The sequence below is a fragment of the Marmota marmota genome, unplaced genomic scaffold (assembly GCF_001458135.2).
Source record: "Marmota marmota marmota unplaced genomic scaffold, marMar, whole genome shotgun sequence".
NCBI classification, from domain to species: domain Eukaryota; kingdom Metazoa; phylum Chordata; class Mammalia; order Rodentia; family Sciuridae; genus Marmota; species Marmota marmota.
This window is the reverse complement of record NW_026000142.1, coordinates 27,886,376-27,898,400: the sequence shown is the minus strand read 5'-3', so window position 1 is coordinate 27,898,400 and position 12,025 is coordinate 27,886,376. Positions and strand designations below refer to the sequence as shown.

The 12,025-nt window shown below is 31.9% G+C and overlaps 1 protein-coding gene across 7 annotated transcripts in view; it reads right to left on the bottom strand.

Moving 5' to 3' along the window:
* Nucleotides 1-509: 509 nt before the first annotated feature.
* Phtf2 (putative homeodomain transcription factor 2) overlaps nt 510-12,025 on the bottom strand; it is a 130,652-nt gene continuing 119,136 nt past the window's right edge. For all 7 annotated transcript variants that reach the window (XM_048786211.1, XM_015488396.2, XM_048786209.1 and 4 more), the window contains 4 exons: nt 7,592-7,747; nt 5,896-5,991; nt 3,592-3,717; nt 510-2,945 (listed from right to left, as the gene is read on the bottom strand). In XM_048786211.1, coding sequence (XP_048642168.1) covers nt 2,925-2,945; nt 3,592-3,717; nt 5,896-5,991; nt 7,592-7,747 — 399 coding nt within the window. In that variant the 3' untranslated portion in view covers nt 510-2,924. The remainder of the gene's footprint in view (nt 2,946-3,591; nt 3,718-5,895; nt 5,992-7,591; nt 7,748-12,025) is intronic.

Sequence of the window (12,025 nt, the reverse complement as noted above, 5' to 3'; positions counted from 1 at the left end):
CACTTGTACCAGACATTAGAATGCATAACCATATTACTATAATCTTTCATTCTAAATTCATATGGCAAAATTATTTGTTAAAAAAAACACTACTTTTGGGGTTGGGGTTGTAGCTCAGCGGTAGAACACTCGCCTCTCACATGTGAGACCTTGGGTTCGATCCTCAGCACCACATAAAAATAAATAAACAAAATAAAGATACTGTGCCCATATATAACTAAAAAGATATAAAAAACCCACTACTTTTCTTCTATGAATTTTAATATTCCAGGCCATAGCCAGTTTTCTGTATTCAAATACAAACAAATAAACAAACATTCATAATATAAAAGCATTTTGGTAATGAAAAGCCTGTGTATGTATAGTTACTCTTTCATAGGTTCTGAGAATCATCAAAAAACACAAAGTATTGGGAAGTTAAAAAAAAATTAGTTTTATCCCCCCACACCTAAAGGTTGGAACTAAAGCTTATGCTATAGTAAATACAAAATTTAACACAGAAATGTATATGACTTAAAAAAAAGTCATTCATAGAATGTTTTATTTTAAACTTGCTGTTCAAACTTTCAAATACAACACATGTGGCGAAGAAACAACAGTTAACACACAACATCTGCCACAATTCTATCTTCAAACTGCCTTTTCTATAGTATATGATATGTTACAATTTCTTTCAATTTCTTACATTCATGGTATTCTTAAAGGCAGCGATGTCAATTTTCTACTTTGAAAGAGTTCTATTAATGTTCTAAAATTGCTTAAATGACAACTTTTTCCTTTTAGTATTCTACTGCTGCCCACATTAGTGACATAATTCAGCATATTATTAATAAGTTGTTGAGAGGTATACTGTACTTAATAAATCAACTCCCAACTCTACATTAAATTGAACTTCAACCTAAAACAAGCATTTTCCTAAATCAGTATACTCAGCTACTTTTCTCAAAAATATTTCCATTCTGAAATAAGTTTTTATTTTTTTCTGAGATACAATAGTTTCATCTTTGACTCCTAACAGAACTCATGCCGTACTTTTTTTTTCTCAAAATATATTTGATATATTCTGTGCAAAATGTTAAGTTCTGTTTAGGTATGTACCTTATTTTGAAAAAGTTTTATAAAATATATTTCCTAAAAACAACCTCAACATTAGACAATAGAGGAAGAAGAAACATATCAGACAAAGCCTAATTTTTCACATGAGAAACTAAATATGTTCTTAAAGCTCCAGTAATACATTCCTTGAAAAAACTCAGAATGCACTTTGGTCATTATTAAACATATTAGAACATAGGCAAATAAAACAAAATGCTTTCTGTTGTTTTCTGTAGAAAGAAAACATACTACACAATGAGGCTGAATTGAGGCTGGTTAAAAGGAATGGTAAGAGCAAAGTGATATGACATGGCTCTGTTCTCCACACATTCCTGATTTTAAGATTATAATTTGGGAATTAGAACTGCACCAATCAAATAAATTATTTACAATGAATTATCTCAAATTCCTTAAAACATGGTAAAAACATGAGGATATTCAATATAATACACTTTGCACCAAGAAAATTCTAGATTGTTTCAAATAAATTCTTTGTTTTAGAAACCAGATGATCAATTTTAAAAAAAATCACAAAACATTTTACATTTCATGAAATTCCTAAAATACACTTGATTGTACAAATACAACAACTTAAAATCAAGGCCCAATGTAAGATACTATCATATTTGCCCTATTTACCTAACATGCCAACAAGATAAGTTCTCATTGGACACTTGGCAAATTATTGAAGGGGGGAGCAGTTAACTTTCCAGGTTAAAAGCATCTAAAATAGCCCTTGTATAATGGAGGGTGTGGATGTGGATATGGGTGGGTAAGGGGATGCACCAGACTAAGTTTAGAGAATAGAATTTGCAAGCTGAAGCTGTCTTTTCTGAAAATTTGGATATAATTTTATAACTAGCACTCAAACGAATATTTCATTGGTTCTTACCTTATTCTTAAGTTGTTCATTTAAGTGTGGTATGAATAGCATACACTATAGTGTACCATGGGAGAAAATTATTTCACTTGAGTAAACATAATGTACTTTAGTAATATCAGTAGGCACTTCACTTGTGAGATGAGTATATACCTCACTCAAAAGGATACCACATCATGCCCTAGTACACTATAACATATCCCATATAAAGATACACATTAAAAGTAACAATTTTTAAAAGTGCACATTTTGAGCATGCACAGTTGGAGCTGTGCAAACAGCCCAGTGTTTCAAATAAATACAATTATTACTAATTAATTTTTATCAAAATATTTTACAGTATGGTAACCATTTACAATTATTGCTCCATTAAGAGTTTTATCATTAAAGAGCACTTGTTGACCTGTTATGTAATACCATATATATTAATACTGAAGGGTGCTTAAACTGCAGCTTAATCAGTTTAGATCCTGGCATTGTTCCTAAATATTTCAAGAGAAAACCTGAATGGATCTTGATTTACCCAATAAAATGCTTTATGTGTCCAATATAATATTCCAAAGTTAAAGGATTTTTTCCTTAAGTAAGGCAATTTCATGGCATTGATGGAAAAACAGTGCTTAGCAATGGCTTCTATTTTCATAACATCTTATTTTGTCAATTATTTATGACCAATTACCAGGATCTCAAGTATCTGGATATCAGTTTTATCACCCTTTCAACAACTAAGAACATAAATGCTTAACAATAAAATATAAAGATTAAAATAAATGTAAAAAAAAAAACAGTGAACAGGTAAAATAAATATAAGAATTGCACAAGATAGTCTGATGTAAACACTTCAATTTCCCAGCGGAGACTCCTGAAGCAGAGTCGGTGACTGCTTTCAAGCAGCTTAGTCAGTACTTGTATTCTGGAAAAGAGGCTACATCTTCTTTTCTCTGAATTGTCATGATTTAATCTTCCACAACTAGAGAAAAAAGTAATAGAATTAATGACAATGGAGTTAGTTTCAGTATGAAAACTTAAATTATACCATATACTATTTTTATCTAAATTTCATTCACAAACTAGTGCAGGTTCTAGTATTTTTAACTCCTCTCTTCTCTTTTCAAAAAAAAACTCACCTTAAAAAAAAACAAAAGGGTTAAAAACATATTTCTCATTTTCTTTTACAGGAAAGTACCAATATATGATCATTCTATACCTTAACAGTTGTGCATATATTGACAGATATATGCATTGCTATATAGATAAGTAATACATCTTTTGGCTAACAATAGAAATAGGATTATTCCTTCTCTTTATCAGCAAAATTAGATTCAAACTATATGAGGGGAAACAAAAACACTTCCACTTATACCACATAACAGTCCAATATACAATGAATTCTGTTTCAAATTAGGAGTTCTATGAATGTCAGAAGCCATGAATATATATCATTCTTCCAAATTAAATATAAAACTATTTTTATTAATTGTATACAATCTTATCAAAATTACTCCGTTGCTGTGCATATGAGATTTCAAAAGAATGACAGGGTAAAAAAAGGCCACAAAAATGCAACAGAGTGCTAAGAGATTCGCACGCACATACGCACGCACGCAAGCTCTTACCTTTAAATTAAATCCAAGCAAGTCACTGATAACACCAGAAACAGCTGACAGGATGACAACCTGGGTGATATTATAAAGCAGTGGATTCATTGTAAGACCATATAATCTAAAGGGACTGTCCAATTCCTAGCCAAAGAGAAAAAAACATTAGCCTCAAATTCAATAAGAACTATCAGTTTAACTAATTCAGGACAAAATACAGCAAGGATTTAAAAGAACAGTGTTCCAAAAAAGTTACAAATAATGGATGTTTTTGAAAGTATAAACTTACTTAAACTTGAAATAAATAAATTTTAATAATAGTTTTAAATTTCTTTTAAGAGAAAGTGACTTCCTTTAAAATAACTCTCTCTATATATTTAAACTAAATTTGAAACCCCAATTGGTTACTAGACTGGTGTAGTAACTATAAGGAGGGTAGAGAAATGTTTTGGTATAAGAGCTGGAATAGAACCCGAAACAGAACAATATCTTTTTGCAGAAGAATTAGAAAGGTAGCCAAACTTTCAGACAATATCAACACATATGTCGAAATGCCTCTTTTAATCAATTTATTTTCAAATACACTGATTACCTGATTGGTTGACTCAAAAATTTAAAGTTCTACTTATGCTAGATCCTGTACAGGTCTCTGCAAAGTTAAAAAACAATTCCTTAAGGAACTTACAGTTTAGTAAGCATGCAAATAATTTGAATGACAGTTCTACAACAAAGAAATTTATGAAAAGCAGGAGCCAGGGGAAGGTGGTTCTCAAACTTAGAGGGTGAAAGAAATTAGATATTTCAGACCACATATAGCAAGATGGTACATTTGAATTGCTACAGGTTGCTCAGCATTGTTGGAGCCTGAATACAAGAAAGTACTTTAAACTTGTAAGACTAGTAACTTAAGGATCCTTCCTTTATGGAGATTGTATAGATAGACTGACACTAAAGGAATTTAAGCATGTTAGAAAGATCACTGTGTCAGCCATGTGCAAGATCAATTAAAGAGCAGCAACACCAGGAGCAGGAATTCCTTTAAGGAGTTCTGTGTATTAAAAACTCAAGGGAGCGACAAGGGTCTTACACAGGGGAACACTGACAGGGAAGAGGGAATGAATAAGATGATTATCTGAAAAGCTGAATTGATGGACCTTTGATTTCTTGGCTGTGAAACATGAGGCAGAATGTCTAATCTATATTAGGGTCCAGGTTTTAGACTAGGAGACTGTGTGTGATCAGAAAGAATCAAGAGAGCTGGAGGAAGTGGTGCATGCCTGTAATCCCAGAGGCTCAGGAGCTGAGGCAGGAGGATTGCAAGTTCAAAACCAGTCTGAGGAGATAAGCAATTCAGTGAGATCTTGTCTCTAAATAAAATAGGGTGGGGGATGTGGCTCAGTGGTTGAGTGCCCCTGAGTTCAATCCCTGGTATCCCCCCCAAAAAAATAAGGATCAGAAGTTGTGCTGTATTATAGGTATTTTTAAAAATTTTCTCTGCTATGAAATTATAGCTGTTCATTAAATCTCACCTTTGTAGCCACCTTTGGTCCAATACAAGTCCTACATTCTGAAGATACCCAATATTCATGTATCAAGCAAACACAAAACTCTCAATTCTAATTATGGAGCTTTATCCCATAGAGCATTTTGGCAAAAAACAGAATTTGCTTATCTTATCTAGCTTATTATTTAAATGTCAACATCTTCTTTAGGATTCTTAAAGGAATTTGAAAAAGAAAGCAATTTGTAATTTGTAATTACTTGTTCTCTTAGCCCCTCATCCACCTCTTCTGAACTCATACAATTATGAGTATATGGTAAGGTGTACATTCCATATCCAATTAATTGTTTTTAGCTTACAGAATTAACCATACCACTGATACACAATTAATTTCAAACCAATCTTTGAACACTTACAAGTAATGCTGATGTATATTCATTATAGTGACTACTACTACTTTTGAACTCAAACCAAGCAAAAGACTGTTCTGATAAATATAAAGTAAAAAAAATTCCCAAGTTAATATCAAATCTTCTTTTTTTGAAATCTATTTTCTAGTGATGAGGAGGCATAAATTTCCAAAGATGCCACTTATACAATACTCTAAACATCGATAAATTTTAATATATAATTTCCAGAGAAATTATTTTGATTATTTGAGCAATGAGAAATAAAATAAAAATTGCATGCCTGTGCTCAAATATAATTTGGAAATAGTTTGGATAATCATGAAAACCAAATACAAGTTAAGATCTACAGAGACTAAGATAAAATGTCTGAACACTATGTTCTATATTATATCCATTTAAAATTGTTCTTACCTTTAGTAGTTTAGTAGCTAGTTTTAAAACATTATTCACTAGTGTCAGTTCCTCCTTTTTATTAGGTTTTTTCTCCATTTTCAAGTAGAGGTTTATCTTTTATAAAAAAGAGTAAACAAAAATATTTAAAATTATAACCAATACACTCTCTGTCTTAGTTTGCCAGGAATTGAACCTATGGCATCACACAGGCTAGGAAAGTGCTCTGCCACTGAGCTATATCCTCAGCCCCCAAGTATACATTTTTAAAAGGACTTGAAAGATATTCACAAAAATATTAATAGTGGTTCTTTGAATATTGAGATTATATGTGATTTTAATATTTTTCTTTAGACTTTACTACACAGTCTCCTATAATAAATATTTAAGAATATAGAAAAAATAACATTTAAATGTTTCTAATGTAATTAAAAGTCAAAAAGAAAAGAAAATTGGATGGCAGATAGCATTATTAAAAATATAAGACACTTATTCCCTGAGTCAAATCAACTTAAAAAATAAATAATGAAATTTTTTTTGCTGAGGCCAGCTTTGAACTCATGATCCTCCTGCCTCAGCCTCCTGAGCCGCTAGGATTACAGGTGTGCACCACCACACCCAGCTAAATAATAATGAATTTTTTAAAAATAAAATTATATTCCTCTAATAAGCCATTAAAAAGAATAAATAATAATAACTAAATCAATTGGTTTGTAATTTCTTATTTTGAAAATAATTAAAAATTATTTGTGTATTTTTATTAGCCACTTTGTAATAGGCAATTTTAGGGTATCTGCCCTGTCCACATTTCCCTTCTTTGAAAATGCCCTAACTACAAACCTATGGAGGAAACATCATATGGCAGCTGCACTTATCCACTTGATCCCACCTTCCCATCCCCAATATGGCAACCACAACCCCAATCAAAGCTAGTCAATGCACTTTATTAGTGATAATACAGTATCTGCCAAATATTTTAAGTACGTGAATTGAAAAGTTAGTAAAGTTCAGGGCCAAACTCATATTGAGACAAACTCAACACCACGTGTAAGACAAATTTACACAGTGGCAAATCTATAGAGAAGTCATGGGTCAGAAGATACAAAGAATAGCAGAAATGAGAAACCATTCACCTCAAAGTTAAGGAGGAGATGGCTGACTACATCCAATTCTATGAAACCCAAGTATACTTTCTTAGAGATCTTTGTTGGTTACTCTCCCTGTTCTCTTTAATTTAGCTCATTTGAGGGGGTTATTGATTCTTTAAAATCAAACTATTCCTAAGGAAAATATTCAAACAAGCTCATTGCTAATATGTTTTTTATATAATTCTTATGAAATGGCGAGAGGAAAATATTCAACAAAGTCATACAAAATAAAATTAATCAATAAAATTATGCTTTAATCTTTATATTGAACAAAAATGCATATTTGTTCCAGAGGGACTCTACAAAGCAAATATATAAATAATGCTTTAAAATCCATCATTTTCATAAAAAGTAATTCCTTCTTGACAAGTAAAAATGGGACATAAGAAAAGGTTAGATTTGAAATCTGAATCAAGGCAGAAATATTAAAGAAAAATTTTGCCCTTATCAAATTTTAAGTTTGCTTTACAAAGATCTTCAACAAGTATATTCCTGAAAAACAAGAAGTAAATGAAAATATTTTAACATATGTAGATTACAGAGATTAATTTGTAGCATAACAAACTCACCTGTTCAGTAAGTAATATTGAGGTATTGCTATATTTTTTACTTGTTTCTGATCCAAGAGTAACAAATCTTAAGAGAAAAAGTGTTAATGAGATGCACCAGATTACAAGTTCCCAATTGTAGTGACAATCAAGGAAGATCTCATGCACGTGAAGCAGCTAAAAGGGTATGGAAAAAGGCAATATGAAGCAGCAATATTATTCAAACCATTTCATTTTAAAAGAAAAATTAAACTTTATACAGTTTAATCATAAATGCAGTACAACATTTTCAAAATATGCTTATTAATTATGAGATCTTTTAAGTACTCAAAACTATAAATAATAATGTAATATATAGCCCTAGGTCCTCTACCCAAGTTTTGTCAAATTTTAATATTTTGTAATGTTTCAGATTTTTGAAAAATAAAACATTACAGATTTAACTGACACCTCTTTAAACTTGTCCTTGACCCTGATTTCTAACTGCTCCCTGAGGTAATAAATTTTGTGTTTATCTTTTCCATTGAGGTTTTTAATAGTTTAGCTACATAAATATGCTGAAACTATGTTATGTATACCTTAAATTTTACATAAATGTCATCACATATTCCCATCATGCTTTCATGTGTGTCTTTATTTTACTGAATCTTTTCTTCCAAGACTTACCATGCTGATATGTTAGCTCTAAATTTGTTCATTCTAACTCATATAAAACATTGCAGTAAGAGAATCAACCACAATTTCTTAGCCTATTCTTGTCATTAACAATTACAGTTTTCCCTATTATAATCAATGTAGTAATAAACATTCTTGTGTTCCTTTGTCCACATATGCAAGGCTTCTTCTAGGAATTAATATCTACTTGTTCGGAGGTCACATCTTCAACTTTATCAGATACTGCAATTAGTCTTTATAACAGTTGTACCAATTTATATTAGCCATGTATCAAATTTTATGTACCCTCATTTTTGTCTACATCTTCTTACATAACTTTTAATAAGTTTTTATCATATTTCTCCATAGGGTATTACTTATCTTGTGTTAGATTTGTTCTTGGGAACCTACTATTTTTTCCTTGTTGCTACTCAAAATGATATATTTAGTTTTTGTACATGGCAGGGTCCAACAAATGATGGTTCACTGGCAAAATCTAGCTTAAGGCCTTTTTCTGTTTGTCTTTGAGGTATGAATAACTTTTACTTTTTTTTTCCATTGAGAATCGAGAAGAGGAATAAGAAGGCGAAACAGGAATATTTCAGGGACTCTGTGTGTCAGGCAAAAGTCTAAAATATTTACTATATGGCCCATTATAGAAGTTTATAGGTTTGCTGGGAAATTCTGATTAATTTCACTTTTTGACTTAGACATAAAATTCCTTAACTAATGTGACAGAGATAAAACCAGAAATTTTATAACAATATACCATGATCAAGGTAATTTATATTCTCAACCATGGAATTTTCTCAACCATGTATCAAATTCAGTTTTCCTCATTTTTGTCTACACTGGTTACTATCCAACTTCTTAACATCTGCTAATCCTTAGGAAGGATGAATGTTTCAGATGTTTACTGGTTACTGGTCACTTTTGTTTCCACAAACAAATTTAGAAACAAAATTGATTTCTATGTTGATGTTATATATCTGTTGATCTTGATCTTCTAAAAAATATACCATGTTTTATTTGGGGGGGGGCAGATACCAGGGATTAAACTCAGGGGCACTTGGCCACTGAGCTACATCCCCAGCCCAATTTTGTATTTTGTTTAGAGACACGGTCTCATTGAGTTGCTTAGTGCCTTGCTTTTGCTGAGGCTGGCTTTGAACTCATGATCCTCCTGCCTCAGCCTCCTGAGCCCCTACAATTACAGGTGTGCACCACCACGCCTGGCTATAACATGTTTTTAATCCATATCCATAAAGCTATATCCATAAATCCGTATCTATAAAGCCACCTGGATAGCCTACAGAGAAGTTCATAAAGTCTATGATTTTGTTTCTTCCAAAGTTCATATCATTTACCTCTCCCACCTTTGTTGGTTAGTATCCTCTATCAAAATGTTGACTAGAGAGGGTAACTTTGTCTTAATTTAAAGTACATAACCCTAAGGTAATATCATTCATTATGTACAATGGTTGGTCCAAATTTTGAAAGATAAAAAGTTCATCAGATAAGGGCAGTACTTCCTAATACTTGTACTATAAATCTTCATTGAAAATTTACAAATTGTTTTCTTCATCTATTTAGATCATTGCATGTTTTTGGCTCCTTTCATCAACTAAAGGATTTAAATTATTGGATTTTCTAAAGTTGAAGATCTCTGCATTTCGGGGATAAATTATCTTGGTCACGTCATATTGTTTTTAATTTCTGGTTTTATCTCTGTAATACTGTTAAAGAATTTTATATCTAAGTCAATAAGTAAAATTAACAAAACTTCCCCATTGTCATACTGCTCTCTGGTATTGGTATTATAAAAAAAAAAAAAAAACAAAACTAAGAAACATTTCCTTTTTCTATTCTCCAGATCTTTTGTGTAAAATTAGGATCATTTGTTTCAATGTATGATTAGATTCACTTGTAAAATCACATGGGTCAGGGCTGGGGCTGTAGCTCAGTGGCAGAGCACTTGCCTAGCACTTGTGAGGAACTGGGTTTGATCTTTAGCAGCATGTAAAAATAAACAAATAAAATAAAGGCATATTGTCCATCTACTACCACCACCAAAAAAAAAAAAAATTAAAACATCTGGGTCAGAAGTAATTTTGTTAACGGCTTTTTTTTTTTTTTTTTGGTGGAACTGGGCATTTAACCCAGTGGCACTCTGTCACTGAGCTACATCCTCAGCTCTTTTTCTTTTTATTAAAAATAATAATTGCCCAGACTGGCCTCAAACTTGCAATCTTCCTGCGCTAGTCACCCAAGTTATTGGGATTACAATGGTATACCAGGATCCCAGCTTGTGAATGGCATATTTTTTAACTACTAAATAAATACTGCCTATCATTTTATATCCTCAGCTTTTAAATTACTTGTTGAGTCAGTTTTAATAAAGTATGCATTTCTACAAAATTGTTCACTCATGCTTTCAATTTTAATGGCATAAGACAATTCATATTATTTGAAATTTTCAATTGTGCCAGTAAGTTAGTTTAATACTATGCTTTTTCTTTGGAAAATTTATAAGTCTGTTTTAAACTACCTAAACGAGTAGGGCATGGTGGTGCATACCTGTAATCCCAGTGACTTAGGAGGCCAAAGCAGGAAGATCAAAAGTTGGAGGCCAGTTTCAGTAACTAAGCAAGAGCCTCAGCAACTGAGCAAGACACTGTCTCAAAATTAGAAATAAAGGTTGGGACTGTAGCCCAGTGGTAAAGCACCCCTGGATTCAATCCCCAGTACCATAAAAATAAAATGTCCAAGTATACGAGTTTCACTGTTGCTATCATTGTTTTCTAATTTGAGTGTATTATAGCTAGATCATGTGGTCTGTATGGCATCATTCTTGGTTATTAGTTGAAAATTATTTTGTGGCCTAATACATGGGAAAGTTTAAAGTGTTCTTGTGCCTGAAAAAAAAAATCTCATTAATTCAGAAAAATTCAGGTACAATGGTACATGTCCATAATCCCAGTGATTCAGGTCTGAAGCAGGAGAATCACAAGTCTGAGGCTAGCCTCAGAACTTAGTGAGATCCTGTCACAAAATAAAAAATTAACAAAGGGCTCAGGATGTAGCTCAGTGTTAAAGAACCTGTGTGTTTGATCCCTAGTAACACACACACACACACACACAGAAGAGAAAAACTCATAACCATTATCTCTAAATATTCTACTTTCTGCTATTCTTTCCTCCTAGAATTCCTATTAGACATGTGTTGGATTTCCCACCTATGTCTCAATGTTGTTTTCACATTTTCTATCTCTTTTGTCTTTGTCCTAGATTTGAGGTCATTTCTTTTTCTCTCTGTTCATTAAATGTATCTTTTGCTGTCTTTATGTTATTAATTCTGTTCACTGTGTTTCTAACATCAATGACAGTATTTTTCGTTTTTCTTAAGTATTATTTGGTTCATTTTCAAATCTATTTCTGTTCTTTTCTCACAGTGTTATCAAACTTTTTAACCATTTTTGACAAAATTACTGTTTCTGATCAATCTATTAACTGAAACAGCTGGAGATCTAATCCTGCTATTGATATGCTGACTCATGTTGGATTTTTTTCTTCAAGAGGCTTTATCTGTGGAAATCTTGCAATGTCTAGGCTGAAGTCACATCCCCCAGAACAGTCTTGGTTCTGCTTCTGCTAGACATCAAGGAGCCTAGGGCCACTTTTTATATTAACTTCTTGACATAGGAATTATAAGATAAGCTATATAGTGCCAACCTGAACCCTAAATCTGTAATAAAGCAGACCTACAATTATATATATATATATATATATATATATATATAT